We start from the raw sequence: 24,780 nt of genomic DNA, 5'->3' as shown, positions 1-24,780 counted from the left end.
CAGCTTACAGATGGCACATTCTGTTTTACTAACAAAAATCCCAGCTCCATAAAGGACAGGGCAGGTGGGGGAACTTGAGTATCTACCACAGTCTGCCTCCAAAGGAGCAGCAACTGCATCCAAGACTGTTTCTGTGGCCCCCACCTCTGGATTTTGCATTCATGTGAAGTGAATCTGTGCCAGTAGACAACCCTTGATGTTCCTTAACTCTCCTGCAACATAATTGGAACTGGAGCAGGTGGTAGCTGTAGGCTTCTGATAATTGGGCAATTAGTTTAAGAACCCCAAATCTGCAACAAAGAGTTCAGGCAGCCATTTGTAGAGGTGGCAAAAAAAATAGCTGCTGATGAAAAGAATAGGCTCACTGACGTTTGTGTTTGAGCCTGTGATTTTAAATAGTCGGTGCACGAGTTAAAAACTCAGTGTGGTTGATAAGCAGCATATTAAAAAAAAAAAAAAAAAAAAAAAAAGAGAAAACGCTAAGATGAGCTCTTTTTCTCCTTAGAAAATTCTTTTTCTTTTTAAGAACAGACTGTTCATGGTAATTCCTTTCCAAAACATGAGTAATCCTTCACCATTAGTTTTCAGCAATTCCAGCAATATATATTCCAATAATTTCTCATGGAAAAAAAAAGTACCTTTCCCTAAAGAAAACATTTCTAATTAAGTTCATGTTTGTTGTAGGTAGGTGTTCCTCTCGCTTTTCTAATACTGATTCAGCATTTCAGTGAAATACATGTAGCAAACAGCAGATAAGAAATACTGCATCTCACCTCTGTCGCTGTCATACAAATATGCAAACTTGGTCCACTGATAGTACTCGATGAGGCTCAGAAGAGCTCCCTTGAGGTCGGGTCTCATCTGGATGACGAACGGGTGCGTTCCATCCGTCGGGAAGCTGGGCGTGATGAAGGAGACGTGCAGAGTCCCGCAGAACGACGTGATGGTGTTGACAGACTTCTTGTCATAGAACCCGAAGATCGCAAAGACCCCTCTTGAGAACTGGGAGCAGACTAGGATGGAGAAAGAAAAACAGTTAGGGAGCATTTTTCCAGGTTTCTAGGGTTTACTGGATATCTATCAGGTATGTATTTTCGAGAAATTACTCTAGTCACATACCTAACAGAAAAATAAAGATTGTTATACAGTAATTACTATTTAAAAATTCAGAGATGTGATTTATATTCATAGACAATTAAATGAAAATATAACTCACCAAGTTATTCTTGAATTCAATTTAAACTTTAAAGGATAGTGGTATAAACATCAGAGACAGCTGCAATTTATAAAATGAGTCACTATGACCACACATAATACTACTTTGGAAGCTGGTAACTTTTTGTCACATGAAAAATAATTTGGGTGTGAAGACAAGACCCACCGAGCTCTATGCAGAATACCTTCAGCAAATCGTTTGCCATTTCAGGAAACATAAAGTCAAAAGTAGCAGGAAATCTATCGCAAAGAAAGGAAGCTGATTCACTTTAAATCCCTGAGTCCTGAGGCATTGTTTTAGCACCTGCTTTGTGGGACTCAGCAAGGCTGGTCCTGCTGGATGACATTTGCGGTCACGCAGCTGAAGGAACAACCTCGCGGGGCAGTCGGAGGTGAGCGCCGTGCTGACTGCTCGGCTTTCCACTGGAGGCAATTCAAGCCAACTGATCAACACTGCTGATCACTGCAGCCTCTGCGAACCAGCAGGGCCCTCTGGGCTATTTTATTCATTGATGCTGCAGGGTGTACATATGTCTAACTTCTAAAACAGTGGCAGAGTAAGGAACATTCACCTCATCTCTCATTAATTCCCATTTATCACTTATGCGTTCTACAGTCACCTTGAACAACAGACAGGTCCTCCTAGAGAAAATGCCTCGCTGGCCTGAGTACAACCCCCGTTACACCTGACCTGCTTAGATACAACCCAGAATGTAACAGCAGAATTCTGCCTATTTATTTAGTGCAGTAATCTCTGAGTATATTTTACATATAAGGACAGAAACAAGTTGATTTAATGAAATTTCTCAGATTTGGATCATTAAAACAATATTCACCCTTCTAAATTTATCTCACCCTTAATTTTACAAAACAACATCTCTTTATACCTATTATTTGTTGTTATTCTCTTTCCATCTATCTTGCTACCTCAGTCATACCATACACCCTAATTATTTCTACATTTGAACTAAAGGCATCTAAACACTAGAGGCAAAATTCTTCCCGTTCCAGCAGTTATCTCCTCTCAGCTTTAATTAGGTCAGAATTTCACCTCCGGTAGCGACTGAAATGGCAAGGGAATACAAATGATTAAAGGAAAATTGATGAATAAAGCCCATCTGCAAATCAATGCTACAGACTTCTGAGGCTAGAGCATGCAGCAGCCAGGCCTCTCCTGCTCCAAAGGCACTTTGCTGCAGAAGCTCCAGTACTTGCCCCCAGGCACAAACAACCCTCATGTTGAGCAAAGGTTTCGAAAAAGGCTCCGAATTTGCAGAATCGGTTCTGCTTCAAGACCTCGGAGCTCCATCCCAAATCACCGTATTCCCACTGAGACAAAACACCCACTGCCTCCCCGCATACTCATGAACAACTGCTTCTCTTAATTTCTGTTCATTTGTTTCTGCAGCAACAGCTAAACACTTTCTGAACGGGTTACAATGAAGGCATTAATCTCTGGTAATCCACCTGCAAAAAGGCACATTAAAATTGAGTACCAATTTAAATTTGGATCCCTGGGCAAGAATTCCACAGAAGACTGTTACTGGCATGTAATTGTTTATCTCGTGTATTAGACCATTTTAATGTAACACGCGAGTGACAGAAACACTGTCAGCTGGGACAACACTCTTGGGAGGTTTTAGCTTCTCTCCAGGGTCCTAAGGTCACATAGTCTGACCTCAAAATCCATTAAAAATAAACAAGAAAACACAAACACACACCCACACATCCCCCCAAAGAGAACCGCATTTGGGAAAAAAAAAAATCACGCAGAGATGAGCCTAAAAGAGGCTTTTGGTCTTAGGAACATGAGGGAAGAGAAGGGAAGGAATTCCCAAATATATAGCAATGAACCAAGGGTACTGCAAAAAGCGTCATTCTTTTTGGCAGGATTCCCACTGCAGACCAAGTCTACAGTGAGGTTATTGCTGGAAGACATTAGTTTTATAATGGTGAATCACAAGCTGTTCACAGTTATTAGGTTAAAAGAATCATGACGATTAGGACTCATAAGCCATTGAAACATGAAAGATTAAAAAAAAAAAAAAAAAAATTAGAAGCAACTACCAGGATTCATTTCTTCAAGCTCTTCTATATCAACTATTTTTCTTTGTGTGTATGTTGTTGTTCTTCCTAGAAATTACCAATCTACTTAACGACAAGATGGCAAGAACAGAAAAAGCTCATTCTGTGATCCCTTTTCTAGAGAGATTTGTCCCAACTGGCAAATAACCGCATTCTGTAATGGAGCCAAAATAAATACTGGTACCTGAGAAATAAGAATTCCCAGAAGATTTTGTTATATAGTCAAGAAAGACATATTTTATATTTGATATTCCCCCTGTTCTTTTAACATAGCTGGACCAAAACCAATTTTGCCTTTTTTTTTTCCAGAACCCTGAAAATACATCCTATTATTATTTACTTCCAAAAACTAAGCTCCTGATTTATTCAGCAAGGCACTTAAGCATATGCCTGCAATGAAAAATAGATGTCTTGTTGAAGCAGGGCCAAAACCATTTCCTCAGCTATTAACTCTTGCCTCGATAACTACAGCTCTTTCTTCTTAAGCCTCTTGTTTTAAACAGAACGTAAATTATGGTAAAATCTTTATGAAAATGTCTCCATTTTATTATCTTGTGTTGTCTACAAACTCTATAGGCAAGAGAGCCTGATATTAACCGTTATGGCCATTACTGGCTCTACAGAAGGACAGAAATACAGCTACATTCTTTACCTCCTACCACTAGTGAGCGTAATACTATCCCATACCTCGTATCTAAGTCTCAAGAAAGTGCTAATTTTAAAGAGCATATACGAAAACCCATAATATGAAAACATTATGAATATGATTTTTAAATTATGAAGTGGACCCAGCTTAGGAATGATAGAAACTCATTTCATAATGACTGCAGAAATGAAACTAGAGGCATAAAAGGCTGAGAAATAGTTGCATTTGAATAAGCATGTTCAAAACGTGTCCTGGTCAAGTCTTTCTGAACAAGTATTCTCTTCCTAATGGATAGTAATCCTAATTATCATTTATATTCAAAGACAATGAAATTAGAAGAAACGCAGCAAAACGTTCAGTAAAATTATTTTAATAGGTATCCCAAGTACCTGCCTATGGCTAATAAAATAAATTGGTAGCGACTCTCTTGACATTCTTCTAATTTTACCAAATATTACTTGTTTATATGAAAGTTTTGATGCTTGGTCTCTGTCCAAAGGTGAAAAATTTGAATGACTGAGAAGTATCTGTCTTTTAGTGCTTGGATTTTGAGTGTTGTCAATGATAATGCAGTGTTACCTGTCATTTTATTATGCTACTATAGAGCTAATGAAACTATTCCCATATTAACATAGGAAAATAAATCTTCACCACATACTACATAATCAAGTCCCGTAGAATAATCATTTTCTTACCTTTACAGAAAAGAAAATTTCACACAAGAGTAAAGAGAGTCGAGCGGAGCTTGTGTAAAGGATGAATAAAACACAAAGGAAATGTCTGTTGGTCTGAAAAGCTGATAGATGAGTAGGAAGCAGCCAGGAACAAGACAGAGAAACCAAAGCCACAGTTATTAACTTAAACAGTTTTCAGCTTCTGAAAGGCAACATTAAGAACAGGCGGACAGTAGGAAGGAATCACAAACAACCGACTGAACAACCGTAGCAAACAAGAAGCAAGAACCACAGCTGCCCAAAGGATCCACAGATGATTGAAGCTGCACCAGAAAACCATTATGAGAATAAAATATATACATTGTATATAGACAGATTACTTTCAAGGCTATCAAGAAAATTGAAGCCCAGCAGAAAGCATGTTGTACACTCATTTTACAGACTGAAGAAAATTTTTGTAATATTGTATATATAATCTGCATGATCCGTTTAACTCTTTCAGGTTACAGTATCTCATTTTAGATGTGGGGTTAATTTCTCTTCTAGAGGAGTGAACGCAGTATAGGAAGTAACCTAAGTCCATCAGAAGTGTTATGTGGAACCACGCAAGATCATGAATTTAACCATCATCAGTGGAGATGTGGATGTTCCTTCTGGGGGGATGACAGACCTACTGAAACCAGGAACACACAGTCTGCCAAGACTCAAAGACCATCACAGCCAACGGACAAGACAACAGACCAAAGCTTGAAGCCAAGATTCAGTAGAACAGAGAGCAAGTAAAGGCTGACATTTGAAAATGCCAAAATATCCTCTGCCAATCAGAACATCAATATCAATCAGGAAGGGGAAATATGCTCTTTTTCCAGGTAACAAAACATGGAATCACACAGAAAAAGCTTTCCTTTATGGCTCTCTTTTTAGTTTCAATTTTTCATGCCTGGAATTAGAGCCATTCAGTGCTGGTGAAAGCCCTATTTTCCTTTTGCAGACTAGGAGCATATATATTCTCCTGGTAAAAAAAAAAACAGGAGAGGGCAGGGGAGAAAAAGGTGAGAGCAAAAGCAGGCAGGCACATGAAAAAGAAAATGCAGGCCTCCCCGAGACAGACATATATCAAAGACTGAGATCACACACAGAAATAAAGAATTTTATTTCACACAAAGAAATAAAGAATCCCCCCTGCTCAGCCCTGGTGAGGCCACATCTGGAGTATTGTGTCCAGTTCTGGGCTCCACAGGACAAGAGGGATGTGGAGCTGCTGGAGAGAGTCCAGCGCAGGGCTACGAGGATGATCAGGGGCCTAGAACATCTGCCCTATGAGGAGAGGCTGAGAGAGCTGGGCCTGTTCAGCTGGAGAAGAGAAGGCTGAGAGGGGACCTGAGCAGTGTCTAGAAGTACCTCAAGGGAGGCAGTGAGGAGGATGGGGCCGGCCTCTTTTCAGTGGTGGCCACCGACAGAACCAGAGGAAACGGCCGGAAACTGAAACACCAAAAGTTCCACAGGAACTTAAGGAAAAATTTCTTCCCAGTGAGGGTGCCAGAGCCCTGGAACAGGCTGCCCAGAGAGGTTGTGGAGTCTCCTTCTCTGGAGATCTTCAAACCCGCTTGGACGCAGTCCTGTGCCACGTGCTCTAGGTGTCCCTGCGTGTGCAGGGGGTTGGACTAGATGACCTCGAGAGGTCCCTGCCAACCTTCAGCATTCTATGAATAAAATGAACCTCACAAATACTTCAATGATGATTTCCTCTTCTGCACGTTCAGTGCAACACTCCAGAGCACAACTCAGAGTAGCATCTCGGCAGTAACAAACAAACATCGGGCAAAGCAGAGACCTCCTTTCCACTAAGGCACAGAGGGAAACTCTCACAGACTCAGAGAAGGAAGAAAACCACGCTTAGATCCCAAAGCCAGACACAAGGAGGGCGCAGTTATGGTAGAGCAGGTACAAAGGATGCTTCTCCACCCGCTCCCACACAAACGCAGTCCCCCACTGGTTCTTCAGAGGCTCTGGGACCACAAGGATCTTTCCACCCCATGTCATTCCCAAGAGGGGCTCTGATCACTGCGTGGAATTAGAGCCAAGGCCTGGGCGGCTGCAGTGCAGCACTGGCTGCAGGCCAGAGGAGACACGGACTCCTTATTGCAGCCAGTCAACCACGGCTCACACGAAGGAAACGACTTTGTGCCAAAATGGGGTGTTTTAGGCGAGTACAAGAATGCCTTCAAGAAGTTAGTGCCATCTGTTCAGGAAGTATGTGATGATATGGCACAGCTTCTCTATATGCTAATGCTGCAATAATGAAGGTGGTAAATAAACATCACATTCACACTGAAACAACAGGTCAGAACAACAGTCTCCTTCCAACGCTTGCACTAAATCACATATTGCTTGGCTGTGGACCCTAAGTGCTTTAAAATCTTTTCCATTGTTAGGGCAATTACCATGATGCAAAAGAAATCACTGAGAACACTGCTGAAAAACCCACGCTAAAGCAACTAAAGCTTTAAGAGCAAAAGAAGATTCCCGTGATAAATTAAAAAGCAAATCTTCCCATCATCTATGCAATTCTTACACAGCTCTTCCCAGAACGTCAGAAATGCCAGTGCACTTGCCTAATGCTCCATTACTGCAAGCTGAAGGAGATGCAATTCCTGAACCCTGGATCTGGTAACCTGGCAACTCTGCTGACTAGCAGAGCATGACTTCATCTGTTCTTCAAAAACAACCTGAAATCACAGCCATTTCCGAGTACAGTTCTCCCCTACACCTGACGCTGTTTCTGTGGGCACCGACAGGACATTCCCTTTAGGAAGTTCCTCTCGCTATGTGCGCACGCACACGCATGCCCTCAATAACAACCACGCTATTTACATTTAATTACATTTAACTCTCATATTAGTTTCATTCATAGCTAAGAAATGCTTATAACAAATTGCCTCTGGCTTTTTTCATTATGTTGTAAAAGAGTGGTATCCTTTCCAAGAATTACAATACTGCAGTAACACAGCATTTTTCATCTGAAGCGTCTGATAAAACGTTACCTTCTAGATTTAGAGGCAGGTAACTCAATCCGAGATGACTGGGTCTTCAGAGACACGCTGCAAGTCATGCAGAAATCTGTTCTTTCTGAGGCAGGTTCTCCGCTTGCGTAAAAAATGCTCTTTAATGGAGCCAGTATAATTTCACCCCATCTAAAAATGTGGTTCTCCGTTTTTTCTGCATTTTCGCAAACCTGTCAGACCAGAAACACGGTCTATACACCGGAAAGCTTGTCTTCTCTTCCCCTTAGCCAGCATTGTTGAAGCAGCCTTTTTCTACATTTCATTAAAATAAACACCTCCAAGTTCCCAAGAAACAGTCATTAGGGAGAACCGGGTATCTGAAAATTTGTAAAAGGATCTGAGATGAACTTGGTAGGAACAACCACTTTTTGTTAACATATTTGCAGACTAGTGTTCAAATTATGACAGTTCTTCCTTTCTTGAGCTAGAAGGATCAAAAAAATAAATCACTGTCTAAAAGTAAACACTGGTTGGTTCAGCCCTAAGTTCCTCTCTTACCAGGGTGGGAAGAGTAAGAAAAGATTCCAAGGCTGACTTGTAACACCAAGAAAAAACTAGATTGATATTAAGCAAACTGTTACAAGGAACACATCTGGAGTATTGTGTCCAGTTCTGGGCTCCACAGGACAAGAGGGATGTGGAGCTGCTGGAGAGAGTCCAGCGCAGGGCTACGAGGATGACCAGGGGCCTGGAACATCTGCCCTGTGAGGAGAGGCTGAGGGAGCTGGGCCTGTTCAGCTGGAGAAGAGAAGGCTGAGAGGGGACCTGAGCAGTGTCTAGAAGTACCTCAAGGGAGGGAGTGAGGAGGATGGGGCCGGCCTCTTTTCACTGGTGGCCACCGACAGAACTAGAGGAAACGGCCGGAAACTGAAACACCAAAAGTTCCACAGGAACTTAAGGAAAAATTTCTTCCCAGTGAGGGTGCCAGAGCCCTGGAACAGGCTGCCCAGAGAGGTTGTGGAGTCTCCTTCTCTGGGGATCTTCAAACCCGCTTGGACGCAGTCCTGTGCCACGTGCTCTAGGTGACCCTGCGTGTGCAGGGGGGTTGGACTAGATGACCTCGAGAGGTCCCTGCCAACCTTCAGCATTCTGTGATCCTGTGATTCTATGAACAAAGAGGATTTCCAGAAGCAGGGCAAGTACAGCACAAGTCCAGCAAGCCTGTAAACAGGGTTGCTCCCTGAGGACTTTTTGCTAGGCTTCTTCAAAGGACAAATGCTGTTTCCCAGCCGGCCATTTGTGACCTGTGCCATGCACTACCCGGAGAGGAAGGGGGAGGCTCGGACGTCCCCACGTGCAGGAGCCTCTCCAAGGTCTCCGGCAGGAGCCGCCGTCCCGCCTGCCGCTTCCCCTGCTCTCCCAGGGAAAACGTTTGCCTCTTCCACGCGGGAGAGCTGCCCTGCTCCAGCCCGGCTCCCGCCTCGCCGTGACGAGGGCATTGCACTTGCCTGCGATTTTCCCATAGCTCTTCAGCCAGTAGCTCCAGACATAAAATCTAATTTTCTGTAATGTCTTAAGGATTTATGACATTTGCTAGGATAATTAGCTGTTAAACTAATTGCCAGGCTTCATTTGCATTTGCAGATGGTATAATAATACCTCATACACCTTCCTATCTGCATGCCCTATTTTTGCCATTTACTGCGGGAATAACATTATTTGTGAAGAACTGTGGTACTATTCAATAAACATTATTAGTAATACAAACCAGAAATACAGTAAAATCCTCTTAATTAGGACATCCTAGCAAACAACTTATTGCCCTCATTATATGACTGTATTAATTAAGAAAAGAGGTTATTCACATATAAAACAGCATGGAAAGCTTTAAAATAATAAAGTAAAATAAGCATTGATAAGCAAACACAGGAAGAAAATTGATACTCCTTGCATTTCCTCTAATCCTTCATCAAAATGCATTTATTAAGTTTCTAACATTCCTACTTAGGAAGTTCCAGCTTAGCACTGCTGGAATAGATCCTTGTTCACTCACGAGGGTGTCATACAGCGCATCGCCACCAGCACCAGGATTTCTTCTTTCAAGGTGGAGAACACTACAGTTGATTCCCTACCGCAACTGAAGTTACAGTTCCAGACTTTTTTCCTCCTGGAAAGGCCTCATTAGCTGAGCTGACGTTTGGAGCTGTTTAGCCTCTCTGTTCTGGTTCTGTTACCCACACTAATCCAAGTATCCACGTTGTACTGCACGCCATGCAGAGATACGGGTCACCTTAAGACATTACATCGGACACCAAAATTAAGAGCATGTATGGAGGGAGCCTATGGCACGTCTGAGAGTCCCAGTGGAAGCGTCTCCCCATGGAGCCCTGTGACAGCAGCTGGGGGTTATGGTCTCTGCCGCTCCACGTCGTCTCTCAGATGTCACACAAACGTCAAAAGGCCCCGTTTTCACAGTCAACTTCTGTCTCTCACTTTCTGCAACGCGCAAGCTGCCAGTGTCAACAGGCAGGAGGTTTCACACTGAAAGCTGCCTACAAAACCACCCTCGTGCTTCCCTTCGACACAAGAACTCTGGCAACTCACAGTTGCTGCACTTGAAGCACTTCGAAAAAATCCCCTTGAAGTGAAAAGTAGACCAGTAAGATATAGTAATCACTGCTATCATTCTACAGTGGAGGGGACTTGACCCTACAAATGACAGATCTAAATAAATCGATAGAAACCAAATGGAAAGTGGGCTGACTTTTCCTTTTACACACACAGGCAGCAACCTCATACTAAAAACCTCCTCTGCATCCTGCCCGCCTCCAAACTACAACAATCCTGCAGCAAACTCTCGTTGTGTTACACAGGCTCCCCTGGAGGTAAGCAGAGTTTATAGCACGCAACGTGTTCCCCCCTGCCTGAACGTTTTGAAGAGGCTTCCAAAATTATTAGATTGGGCTTCAAAGAAAGATTCTTCATTCCACCCATCCCCACGGCTGGCTTCTACACCAGGCCTAAAAAGTCAGACAAAAAAACAGGCACGTGCCGTTATATGAGCAGATAGTCACAAACTATAAGTTTCTTGGCTCAGTAAAGTGATCTCAACATCGCAAAACTGTCACTGTGTATGCAAGGTCAGGAACTCGTTTTTGCAAAATGAGCCAAATTTTTCACCAGAAGAAACTAATTTGTTTCCATGCTTTAAAAATGTATCATAATTTAACGGAGATAAACAATCATTAAAATATTTACCAATACTACTCAGTAAATACTATATATATAAATACTATATAAATATTTAGAAACTGCAAATGCAGCTTTGCAATCTCCCTGGCAAACATGCCATGTGGCAACTGGCACTGTTTGTTCTGCTTTTCTAGGCACAGACCAAAGCAGACCAGGCACGGTTTGTATCAGGAGATGAAAATCCACGTCACCTTTTCACCAAGCATCAGGGTAAAGGACTTAGCACAGAGTATCCTGCTTCCATAAAACTGTTTATGGAGGTAACTTACAATGCCCCGGTCACTTGAAGATTTATTTGTGGTGGTTGTCATACAGGTTGGTGGTTATTCAGGTCATCCCTTTAAGCAAGCAGCGCACTGCCCTCAGAGCAAACCTTTCAGCTGCTTGAAGGAACTCCAGAAACACATCTTTTCACCCAAAAGGGCTTCATTTCTTGTGCTCTAAAACCTACGCCACAATAAGAACCAAACACCAATAGACTGGGGCAGGATCAGGAAATTTGTTTCAAAAAAGCGTTCCTGCTTCAAGCAGGAGCACTGTGATGGAAGCATCCCATGCATTTGCAGCAGGTATGAAAAACACATCTCCCTCCCGGCCAAAAGAGGAATTTGATATGGCAGCATTTCACTAGATCTGATTATGTTGGACTGCCTTCGTTACACGGTGATTTAACACTTCACGTCTCTCACTGATAACACCCTGCAATGGAACTCACTCTAGGAATAAAAGCATTAAGCTTCAAATCTTCTCTAACTCCTCGTTCTTAACAGGTGTTTGATTTTTCACACTGGTTTATGGACAGGCAGCATCAGTTCCCACATTAAAAGCAGCTCTGTTTAGACATGCTGGCATCCTCCCCAGCCCTTCCCTCAGTGCTACAATAACCCTAATCGATCGAAGCAGTCCCAGTGCTCACTCCCCGAAGAAACCAGGACGTCCCTTCAGCGCTGCCTTCCAAGGGCCGGGACATTGAAGCACGTGTCAGGGTTTGGGGCCTGCTCCGGCGGGCGGAGGGGATCTCGCAGACGCGGTTGTGACGCTCGCGAACGCAAAGGCCGTTCGACCCTCTAGCACGAGCCGCCGCGGCGGCGCGGAGCGGACAGCGGCCCGCTGCCCGAAAAGCAGAATTCAGAGCTCCCGAGCAGGCCTGGGCTGCTACCATTCAAAAAAATGCCTGTGCGTCAGCTGTACCGACACCCTGGACTACTTTTGGCAAACCATGTCTGCTTTCTGCATCTCAACCTGGTTTGATTTGCAAACTGGAAACGTGTCCTCCCTTCCTCACCAGAATGATAAATTCTTGAGTGACAGCCGCAGACATTCTAGTTTCACTGATGAAGAGCACATAAATTACAAAGCCAGGAAACAGCTTGACCAGCTGCTGAAGTCAAAGCTAAACTGATGAATTTTTTATTCCAACTAATATTGAAGGAAATAATAGGCTTACCAGTATTTCCTCTACTTGAAATAAAATCAGTGGCTATTTCAAATCCTGGATAAACTGATTCTTTCCATTTGTGAGTTTTTTTTTTTCCCCTCCTCATACTTAGATCAGGATACAACATTTAGATTATTCTAAATGAAGATGTTTTAAAATATTATTTTATATATGAGCCAAACTTTTACAGAGCCACCTATGATAATTTTATTTAGGGGAATCTAGCACTAACACTGTTTACTCAGACTTGCACAATTTTGCATGCACAGCGCTCTACTGCTGGAGCACCAGGCTTTTGAAACTGCTTCTGTAAACATACCCGATCAGCACGCAATGCAACGAAACGCAGCATTTTGTAGCATATGGCACGCAAAGCTGTGAAGTGAAGGGCATGTCTCGTCTCAGCTGGGATATGCCACCTAGCTCGTTCCGTAACGTTTATTAAACCATATGGCTCGTCGTAGGTGGCAAGCCACCAATAAAGCACAGGTGTGTGTTACTTCACCTAAATTTATGACCCATGCAACAGAAAGCTGCAATCATTTCTTCTAGCGGCATATTCAATGTCAATTCTGTGCCATAAACTTACTTAGAGTTTCCCACAAGAAACAAGCTGAAATTCTGCATTTTACCTGCATGTGATAAAATGCTCAATTATATGGAGCACTGTTCAAATACAATATTTGGAGAACAGGCCCTGATCTATAACACACTGAGAGCGATAAAAAAGCATGGAACAAGGATAATTTCTTTTAAAAATACAATTCCACAGTGTCTGACCAATAGCAAATGTACTTCCCAGCTCCCTTCAGAATAAGCTCTCATCCATCCTGGTGTATTTCTTGGTGACAGACACTGGTGTTTTTCCAGCCCGGCTCTCCACATCTGCTGTTTCAGCAGCACTCTGCCCGTCAATCAGATCCTTCCACTTGCTGCTGTAATAAACTCTCCCTTCCAAAGGGTCCTCAGGGTTTACTGGACTCTTTCCCCGCAGGAGCAGAAATCTACAGAAAGGCTTTCCTATTTCAGACAAAAACTGCCACTTTGTTGCAGTATCACAAGTACCCTCTAAATTTAAATTACACAGAAGAGGCCCAAATGTGGCCTTTTTTTTTCTGCTCTTTGATATAAAGACACTCAAAAAAAGTTGTAAACCTGCCCATTTAACTAATTAAATAAATCAGTGTTGGGTTTGTTTTTTTTTCCAGATCTTCCAACCTTTTCAAATATTCCTTTTCTGAAGATTCTCTGAAATGCCTTGCCCTGAGAACTGGAAATGTCTCAGTTCATCCTCTACGAGGCACACAGAACCGATTTCAGAATTGTGGTGAACAGAGCCAGCATTTCAGTACCTGCAATGATCCCTGGGAATATTTGCTAGAACCACAAGCAATTTTATTAGGCAAACAGATGAAATATAGTAACAGCTCAATCTTCTTCTCATTGGAGTCATTTTGCTATTTACTCAAGCAGGAAGCAGACCGAACCCTCGACACTCAGCAGCCCCAGCACGCTGTCCGCGTGCGGCAGGACGGCAATCCCGGGAGCGGCGGGAGCGGCCTCCGCGCGGCGGGAACGGCCTCCGCGCGGCCGGAGCGGCCTCCGCACGCTCGGCTGCTGCTGCTCTGGGCTCGGCCAGCTCCGCTGAGAGCTCGTGTGAGGAAAGAGGGAGCGAGCGGGGCCTGTCTAGCCCAGAGAAGAGAAGGCTGAGAGGAGATTTGATCAACATGTGCAAGTACCTGAGGGGTGGTTGTAGGGAGGATGGGGCCAGCCTCTTCTCTGTGGTGGCCGGTGACAGGACAAGGGGTAACAGGTACAAGTTGAACCCCAGGCAGCTCCACGTCCATGTGAGGAAGAACTTCCTTGGTGTGAGGGTGCCAGAGCCCTGGCACAGGCTGCCCAGAGAGGCTGTGGAGGCTCCTGCTCTGGAGATCTCCAACCCGCCTGGATGGACCCTGTGCCCCTGCTCTGGGTGTCCCTGCTGGAGCAGGGGCCGCACTGGGGGATCTCTGGAGGTCCTTCTGGACTGGTCAGCACCCTGCGCTGGGGTCGCACAAATCACACAAGGCCCACCCAGAGCAGCAGGTTAGCACAGCTCTGGGACAGCTCTGAGTCCTGGCACAACCGAGCACCCCAGGGGACACCCCGCACACGGGGCCCTACAACCGAGCACCCCAGGGGACACACCGCACACGGGGCCCTACAACCGAGCACCCCAGGGGACACACCGCACACGGGGCCCTTGGCCGGAGCGCCAACGCCTCGCCGACACCGCGTGGCCCGGGCACTCAGCGGCACGGAGACGCCAGCCTTCCCATGGCTTTGAACCACGTCTTCATCGGTTTGTACGCACATCTCCTCTCATAGTAGCATTTCTTGGCACCAACTGTTAGCCCATATTGCTAAACTGAATCCGATTTAACAGAAATGAATAGAAAACCGTCTTTTAAAATTTGAATTGTGATAAAAATGCAAATCAAATAAAATTATTTAAGAGTAGCCCACAGGTATTGTGTGTGACTGCCAAGTCAGAAAGTGACATATAGATATAAAACAAAGTTTTTAAACATTTATAAGAATTACAACAAAAAATAGTTAGCTAGATTAGACTGCTATAAGTATAGACTTAAATATATGGTATCTTGAAAGCTGATGTGAAAAAAAAAGGGAAAAGGGAAAAGAAGTCTGTGGTAAGCAGTAATACGGCACATCCTCTCGTCCTTTTCTCATTAGCCAAGGTTTGAAGTTAGCGCACACATCACGTAGATAAGGGATCTTAAAATTCATGCCAAAAACAATTACGGACAACATTATTCATTGAAATATATAAATGAACTTTGTTTTCATGACTGTGAAATCTGCATCTAATGCATAAAAACATGTGAACATTATATATTTGAAAGACAATTCAAAAAAAGTCCAACTAAAAGGCCTGTATTTCTTTTCTGTTTGTTATGAATGATTTATCCAATTGATTTAGGTCATACATTAAAATACTGCATATATACGCTTCATTACGCAGTTACTAAAACGAGGCAGGATTTTGAGTTTGCTTAAAAACATTTTATATTGTTTTTTTTACCACTTTAAAAAGGAAGGCTATGTTATAATATCCCACTTGGGGAAATGACCTGTCAAATCACACAATTCTAAGATAAATGAATTATTTTGCCATAAATAGTCCCAATTATTTGAGCTTTCAGAGAATTTAGTATTACATTCTGCATATATCAACACTGATTTAGATGAATAGCCATAAGGAATGCAAAACAAAAGTTGAGAGCAATCTGGAGCAGGAACACAACAGAAAAGGTTAAACAGCACTTTTGATGACAAAAGGTTTAACCTGGTATTTCCTCTGTTTTTGTCACTCTTAACACACAAACATGGAAGATAAATGACCTTGTTTATGTAAATGTAACTACTCACAGCCTTCCTTGACAAATTCAGATGACAACCATGAAAGTCAAATTTTGAGCAAGCATGTTCTAACTACCTTAGGCAAAGTATATCTCAAACATTATTCATTCTTTATGTAAAAATGTGGCTTGAGCAGTGTTTATCACACAGACTCCATTACGATGTTTCAGGTTTTTACAGACATTAACTCAGACTGAGAGACTGCATTAAAGTGGTGATTTAAAGATTGTTTTATTTAAAGAATCGTTCAATGATTCATTTTCTTTCACTTTTAATCTCTTCCATGGGTTCATTCCCTCTATATTTGACTCCTTCCTATTACTAACACGATAGCACCAACTGCTGAATTCTCCCTTGGGTATCCAAAGGAATAACTTTTTGACTGGAGCTGCCTACCAGTTTCAAACAAAGCCAGGGCAGTAGAAATGAAGGAAGTGGCAAGATCTCCACACCCAGGTTACTCTCCTTCCACAGCAGGACCATGTCTTTGACCTCCTGGCATCTGCTAGACGCCTGCATGAATCATGGAAGAGACTGATGCCCAGGAAGGGCGTTGAGCCCAAACAGTGGAAGCTGGAACATCAGATGACGTGAAGCACATGAGAACTCCCTTTAGGCACTAACAGAGAAATGAAGGATGCCCACATTTTGAAATGCACATTGACTTTATGCCTTTACCTAAACCATCTTAATTTCATCTGCAAAGGCCACCTCAGCACTCAGGCCCTGGAACAGAGAAGTCTCTTAACTTGGCCACTGTCATTAATGGATGTTAAGCTGCAGTTACTACATGGTATCTGCCATTCCATTCATGGTTTTTCTTCCTCACACTTAACCCCTCAGTAATATACCAGGAAGTGATATTTGAAAACAAACCTCCTTCTCAATATCTTAAAATAATAACATAATCGTAGATATGAATTCATATTTAGAGACATTACCAGCATATATTATCACCAAATTAATAACACTTTTGGTTAGGAATGTGTAACTGTCCTGTGGATACTTTTATTTTGCAATTCTCCTTAAGAAATGAAACCTTTGTTATAAGTTTAGAAAAAAGAAAAAATAAGAAGCTGAAATATTAGACACGGTTCCAAAGGCTGCAGTAAAGGCTGCACAGTCACAATGTTAATTAGTGAATCGATACGCTACAGCCCACACCCTGCCCTAATGCTCCCACGGCAGATGGGATGGTTTAAAGGCTTCTTCAGTGCCCTTAGATGCATCTTACACTTGTCGCACTCCACGGGGTGGAGATGTTAACGAGAACGACTGAACTACTTGAACTACTTGACCGTCCTGTAAGTAACGACAGACTGCACAGAACAAAGACAAGACTTAATGGCAAATGGAAGAGGGAAGCACAAGAAACGAGGGGGGACGGGGAAAGAAGAGAACAATTTGTATGAAAGCTCAAGGAAACCCCAGAAAGAACCATCACATAGTTGTCACTGGAGAAGTGTCATTGAGCCAGTTGGGAGAGTTCATTGCATACTCTTCACAGCCTTCTCATGCTAGCTGGCTCAGGTGCTGAAGAGGCAAGGAGCTCCAACGCAGGGCTGAGCAACCTTTGGTCCTAAACTTGAAAGTGGTTGAGCTCATGCTGTATTAATGGACATGGAAAAACTGTAGGGCTTCCAGTTGGAGACCACCTCCAAGGAGAGCAGCTTCTCCACAGTAAGTCAAAGGACAGATATAAGGAACTTACTATCCCAAGCTCCCATGGGAGAAACACCCATTCTGTTCACAAGAAAGCACTGCCTTTGCCTTGCAGCACAGGAAAGGAAAAACTACCCTGCATCATGACAGCAGCAGCATCTCACACTAGCAGATCAAGGAGGGCAACCACATCACAGATTGGGCCAACAAGAGTACAACAGGAGCAAAGTGTTTCTTCTAGATTTCCAAATAAAGCACCAAACAATAAAAACAATAATGAGACTAAAGCCTCAGAAACCACTAGAACTAACAGAAGTCCTTCAATGAATGACTCTTACAACAGAGGAAATTAAGATTTTTGTGTTCAAAGGCACAGTATACCTATCTACCTACCTATCACTGGAAAAAAAAATAACTCTACAATGTGGTGACGGCACTGAGGCATCATTACTATCACTAACCATGTGGTCTTCAATGCCATACAATTCCAAAGCATGGCACATTTCAGTACCATTTTACTAAAAAACTGGAGGCATTACTGAGTGGTCCAGCTGTGTGGTTTCAGAAGAGGCACCATCCCAGGTGTTGTGAGAGCAGTGATATTTCAGCCTATGTTGGTGATCAGATCACAGGCACAGACGTGGTACTAAATACTGGTCAGTGAGATTAGTTAGTGGGGAAAAGCAATCTTTATTAAATAGCCCTTTGACGGTCTGCAGGGAATTTGGTGCTCCTTGGTATACTGCCTACATCCCAAGGAAAAGGGGTGGGAAATACTAACCAGGCTGACAGAAGATGAAGTCAGTGTGGATGACAGTCTAGTACATGACAGCCTATAAAGGAATCCCCTCCAGTTCTGCAAAGCCTACCTCATGCGAGGCAGAGCATGCCAGCCTTCACCAACCACAGCAAAATGCAGGTCACCAACGTAGCAGCACGTTAATCACAGGAAGGGGCATTTGGTCAGACCCAAATCACATGAAATAGAAACTGTTAAGAGCATCAACCTCTCAAATGACATTAGCAGTGCTAAACTCCCTAGCGAGAATTTTATTTACGTTAGCAGAAATGCACAATGTGTCCATGAAAACTAGGAGCTAGAGAAAGGTAAACTGAGGAATGGTTGTCTACATGGCTCTCAATGAGATCTTTCAAAATCTGAAGCCTGCATCATCCTTGAAGTCAATGTAAAACTTCAAAACAATAATAAGAAAATGATATCTGAGGGTATCTCACAAGCATGGGGTACCATGCGTACGGACAGCAACTCCAGCTAACACTGACGGAGGGAGCCGACAGCCACGCAGCAACGTGATGCTCGGATCCACAGCAAGAGAGCGCCACTGCCGCTCCCCGCGGCACGAGTTTCATTAGATGTACACCGCAGCACTGCAGCGCTTCCTTGGATCACATTCTGGGCAAACCACGAGCTCCTCCTGCGCCAAGGCTCCAGGACATGATCCTGGGGACACATTTATATGACTTGGAAGCACTTTTGAAGACCTCACCAACTGGTCTCTTTGAACCTGGAAGAAATCAATGACTTGCACTTAGCTGATTAAAGCAATTTAACAGGTGCTCCTTCTGCTCCTCCTTCACATATCAGCAACAGAGAGTGAATTCTGGCAATCAGGTCAACCATATTTTAGAATATGTTCCAGCATTAGGAAGACAGTACAGCAATTAAAGCCTCCATTACCAAAGTAGTATCCAGGAACACAGATCTGACAAATTTAATTCAAAGCCAATTACAAGTAGGAATACTAAGAGGACGGGATAAGTCCATTTCCTGTTTCTTTACCGCTTTACTGCCTGCTCTGTCTCTAATTATCTTTGTGAAGCCTTTTAATTAGCTTCTTTTTGGAAAGGAAGTAAAATTTCGTACATTTAATTTCTCCTAGGATAGAATTACTATTGGTCAAGGATTCGCACTGTGTTTGGAGGGTCTAAATAAATGGAACTTGAATTAGCACAAAACACACCTTGAACTCGTATGCTCCATCTTACTCCAGCATTATTTTTTTAATACATTGATAGGCATTTCTTTTCCTTTGGCTCTCTGCACACAGGAATCACAACTATCCTGTGCACCACCATGGTATCTGAACAACCATAACTTCACCTCGATACAAACATCAGATATTGTCTCTCAGCAGGCACACCCTGCTCACCCGTGTCTCATACAAACGTGGACTCACTGTGCTCCTTCTCTATTACAGCTAATCACCCTTCTTGAAAAAATGCTAATCAATTCCTTTTTTTGGATAATAAATGTACAATAATGGGTATGGCTGCTGCAGCCCCAGCTCTGCGAGCACCCACAACTCCCACCATCGGGCTTTCTATGGAGTCTGCACAACTATACCACTAGGTCCATGCAAGGAGCCCATGAAAACACTAAAAAAGAACTTGAATTCTTCCTAGACAAGGAGAAATGGAACCATAACCACCCAGTCAGTCTACCTGCAACATACCCACCAAGACTGTTTTCCCCAAAAGCATATTCAAAACTGATGTACAGACACTCATGCAGTCAAGAAAATAGAAAAGTTATTGATATTAGCAACAGATGATGAAGTCCTATTTCCAACTCATCACAAAATAGACAAATCTGTCATTAGAATGACTCATGATCCAGTTACAGATGAAGAACATGCGGTTAATATTGAAATCATTCAAAGCAGAAGTGATATTTGGAAGGGATAAGGAAAACAGTTTGAGCTCCTCAAAGTAAAAGGTCATCTCTCATTGGTATGCAAACGTACAGGTCTCATCGTCCTGGAGTTTAGGGAGCTGTTAGATTATTTAGTTAGAACTCCCTTCTCTTTTCCCGGCAGTATCTCCGCATTCAACCATTTATTGTTCGTTAGGACATACTTTTCCACTCCGGTGGGGGTCATCCGCTATCTCTCTATAAATATACTTACAGAGAGTGAAAGGCAGAGAAACAACATCTCCAATGCCGATTTTGGCAGGATTTCACACCCGCCTTCTTCAATGCTAGTTCTCTTAAAAAAAAATTGCACAAAACTGAAGGACCGAGGCCCTGTATCTCCAAACAGAGTAATGAGCAGCCACTGGGGCTTGGGATGTCAAAGATGCTGCAAACATCTGGCAGGAAGCCTTCAGTAACCGTTCCACTCGTCACGCACAAAGGTCCGACAAGGAGACCCTTTCTGAGAGCGCTTTGCTGGTGCAACACTAGGTCCTGCACAAACCTCTGAGCACTGTTTGTCTTTACAATAAAAGATAACTTCAGTTCCTTGTTCTTCACTGCTAGACACATGTGCTGACAGTAATGGAATAAAAGCGGTAAAATCCATTTGAAGTTTTACCACTGGAAAATAAAGAGTTGTTTTGGCTGAACAAGGAAAGGGTTAATCATTACAGACTGTTCACCATGGAACTCACACTGTTACTCACACTTTGGTAGACCTGTATTCCATGAACAAAAACCTCATACTCAAGATCCGCTTTGCAGTATTCTTGACTATTTTTTACTTTATTATTTATTTATTTATTGGTGGCTGCCTGCAGTCAGTTCAAATACCCTGATGTCACCACTTGGAAACTTTGCTTTAAGTGAAAGCTAGAAATATTCCGTAGGCAAGTTCATACCAGCTCTTAAGCATACAGATCAGACAAAAGGAATGCTCAGTATCTTGTGTATTCTGGTGTGTTCCTCCTCCAAGCAGGACAACTATTTGTAACAGTTAATTTGTTACTTTGTATTAAGGTTAACTCCTTAATAGTCACAAGAAATGGCCCTCCCATGCACCTTTTCTTACCCACAAGAAATTTCCAAAGAGTTGTTTTCCCACACTTATTCAAAAGGAAACCAGTGTCAAAACAGTGAATTTTTCTGTCAAACCCAATTCTCATTCTCTCGCCAGCCCTCAGGAAACGCAGACTCATTTCCAGTTCTGCTGTAGACATTCATCATGACCTTGAGTAAACAATTTAATCTCCCTCCACTCCCATCACTGCGTGAGGGAAGGAGAGAAGAAAAGCCCAGCTTCTTGGTGTGTGTCCGTTGTGCATCTCAGCTGTGCACGTTTGGGCCAAGGGCCGGCACACACGATACGGCTGTGAAATCCTCAATACAAGAAGGCTGCCATCCCTCCTGGGGCAGCAAAGGATGGTCTGCACTGCAAGCCCCTTCATTTTCGGACTTGCTGAAGAGTTCTACCATGAAACTGTTTGCACAGCTATTAAAAGGGCAGCAATCATTGTTAATATCTGCTTACAAATATAGAAGTATTTACAGGCTTTTGGAACGCAACGCAGAGTAGTCTCAAATTAGCAATCCTTCATACTACAGCAATCTGCTGCAAAAAGTAATTGATAAAAAGGCTATGTAGTTCAAATCCCTCATAATTACTCACAGATGCAGACTGGTCTAAATTTAATGTCTCAAGTGCTCTAAGCTGCCTCTCATCAACTTCAACATTCCCATTGTCACCAGTGTTTGTTACACTTGAGGAAATGGAAATGGTTTGGAATCAACACCAGGACTTCCGAAAAAGCACCGATACACCATTAGATTGTGGGTCTCGTGACTTACAATGGTGTGATTAGTAACGGTGCAATTTCTAGGAGGTGATCGGGCACATGATTTACATCTCACTGATAATGGTGCGCATTCAACATCGGGAACCCCAATTCACAGCTGTTTCGCTCTACGCTGCATGTTGACTGGCAGAAGCTGCTTCTTTGCCCTGGTTCCTCCCTCAGGATTAATCTATAGACTTCACATTTTATCCCAGAGCAAACTGTTAAGCTTGTGCAAAATGTTAAATCAATGTTTCAGAAAATCAGGTAATGGAAACAAAAAATGGACCCCAAAACACAGAGTCAGTGAAGTTTGAAGGCAAGCTCTATTTTAAAAACCAGTTTACTTTAAAACCTAGTTGGAAAATAAGAACTACCTTCGAAGAAGTAAACAGTCTTGAAACCTACCAAACTGTACTGCAAACAGGGGGCCGACTGATCCGAAGAAACCCTCAAAGGGCAGCTCGGTCTCAGAAAGCTTCTTGCCAGCCCAATTTCTGCTGTTCCTGTCCCTGCCTGCAGGTATGCCCCACTCTGACAGGAAAACGCCAACGCTGCAGTTCACGTCGAGGACCAAATTAGACCCAGCAAAACAGTCCATTTCTTGTATCAAACATTTCACGTCTCTTACTGCTATACAAGGTGGAGCACAGCAAAGCCAACAACAGAAAAGTGTTCTTAAAATAACTATGCTTTTTTTTTTCTCCCAGAAAAAAAGCCTCATGTCCATAACTTATACATGGACTGAACTTGGCAGCACGAGCATCTGAAACAGGCTCGAGGGTTTGCGATGCCACCTTAATGCACTGCTAGAATATAATGCTAATAAGGACTCCAGAAAAGCACAGGAAGAAACTGCCTTCAGTTTCCCTGAAGGATCCATCACAGTACATTGGGGACGCTTTGTCAAAATGTGCATGAGACTTTCTTGATACCATGGCAACTTCTCTTTTCATTTTAGCAAACTTTCCTTTGGAATTAGCAAAACTGAAAATTAATACAATGTGAAAACACAGAACATTGCAACCAGGAAAAAAGAATTTTATCATGCTGTCAGAAAAGCAACTTTACGCCTTCCTCTGGAGATTTTTTTCTGTTAAAGACAGATCTATTAAATGCACTTTGCACTTGGTGAGGACCTTCTTTTGCACACTAGCAGGCCGTGCACACGTGTGCACACAGTATCCTAGTGTCACACCTCCCAGAGCAGCAGTCAGGTAACACGCAGAGGAGGGCAGGAGCTGCTGCAGGCACCTCGCTGCATCCCGCTCCGGAGTGGATGGCGGTCGGGCCAGCAGGAATTCCAGCCTGTGTCCAGCCGTGCCGCCCTGCGCTGCGCAGCAGCCACCTCCATGCGGAGCATCCTGCCACGGCCCTCTGCTCACGGCCACCTTGCGCTTCTGCCACCTTCTCTCTTCCAGGAGAGGGATGATACATGCGGGAGATGGATCAGGAAAGAGCACCTGAACTCATCTGCAACATGTCGGGGAGCCCCTAGAAGTCCAAAGCAGTGAAAACGGTGGTGTTGATAGTAGCAAACGGCACGGGCCGTTACACACCCCGCAGGCCCCGGACGGCGGGTCAGGCCCTCGCGTGCCAGCGGCCGAGCACCTTCCCTTCAAAACCAGGGCCCTCCCGCAGCCCGTGCTGGTCAGGCAGGGCCTTCTCAATGAACACGCATCAAAGTGTCACCACAGCCCTCGCAGTGAACTGTTCAACCACCTGCACCTACCCTGTCACAACACACACCTTATACGCTAGGGAAAGGAGGCTACATTAGTATTTTAGATCTTCGATTATTCTGGCACTTTTAAAATAACTTTACAGTGACATGACGCCAAATGCACGCAGTTCAGAGGGAAACATTACAAATCCCCTCAACCAAGTCCATTATGCTACTGAGGGTTTTTTTTTTTTTTTTAAAAAAAAAAAAAGGAAACTACATGCTACTAAGCCTCCAAATTCAAATATGGAATTTGAAAAAAATAAAATATAAAACCCCACACATCATAAGCTTATATTGCTGCTATAAAAATTCCTTCTTGCACACATTTACCAGACTATCCACAAAGGGTGAATAAAGAACTATTCTGTGCTCTAGATAATGCTTTAATCTTAAAAATAAAGTCAATTGCCAACACAGCAAAATGGTACAGCTGAATGCTGTCTGAAGAGAAAGATTTTTTTTGTCAAAATAGTTTGTGAAAAGAATTGCAATATAATGACAGAAATACCATTAAAGTGTTATATTTTATGGGATCCAATAACTGCTACATGTGCAGAAAACTCAGTCACATTGCTGATGATTTAATTGAAATTCTTCCTTCAAAATGGAATTACAGCTTATAATGAATTATAACTAGACATGATAGAAAATTAACAATTTCTCAGAAATGAAACTTCCATGAAATTCCCTGTGTGGGGAGAGTAATGGAAAGAAAAGAGCAATCCCTGAATGCGCTCAGCTTGGATCCTGCCAGGGCGCCAGGGCAGTGCCGGTGCCGGTGCCGCTCGGGAGGGAAGGCCGTGCACACACGGAACAACAAGGTCACGAGCCGCGGAGAAAATGGAGAGGAGCAGGAAGCGACGGGAAAAAGGACAAACGCTACAGTAACAAAGGGGCTGGGTACGGAGATATCTTCACAGGAGAAAAAAGCAAGAGCATCTCTTGGGAGCGAGAGTGCAAGAGTTAAACATATGCATGGCTAAATATTCAAATATAAGGAACCTGAAAAGGAATATTCTGCAGCAATTTAGTAATGCAGCCATGCTCCCTACCCTATTCTGTTCAAAAAAAAAAAAAAAACTCCCATTTTCAAATAAATCTTCAAA

The 24,780-nt window shown here is 43.2% G+C and overlaps 1 protein-coding gene across 3 annotated transcripts in view; it reads right to left on the bottom strand.

Annotated features, from left to right (window-relative positions):
• GRIA2 (glutamate ionotropic receptor AMPA type subunit 2) overlaps nt 1–24,780 on the bottom strand; it is a 70,363-nt gene that overhangs the window by 34,068 nt on the left and 11,515 nt on the right. For all 3 annotated transcript variants that reach the window (XM_088528089.1, XM_088528088.1, XM_088528090.1), the window contains exon 3: nt 774–1,013. In XM_088528089.1, coding sequence (XP_088384215.1) covers nt 774–1,013 — 240 coding nt within the window. The remainder of the gene's footprint in view (nt 1–773; nt 1,014–24,780) is intronic.

The sequence above is a fragment of the Tinamus guttatus genome, unplaced genomic scaffold, assembly GCF_059628265.1.
Source record: "Tinamus guttatus ecotype Peru unplaced genomic scaffold, ASM5962826v1 Tinamus_guttatus_pri_ptg000301l, whole genome shotgun sequence".
Classification (NCBI taxonomy): Eukaryota; Metazoa; Chordata; class Aves; order Tinamiformes; family Tinamidae; genus Tinamus; species Tinamus guttatus.
Note: the sequence above shows the minus strand (reverse complement) of the source record. Positions and strands in the feature narration are given on the sequence as shown.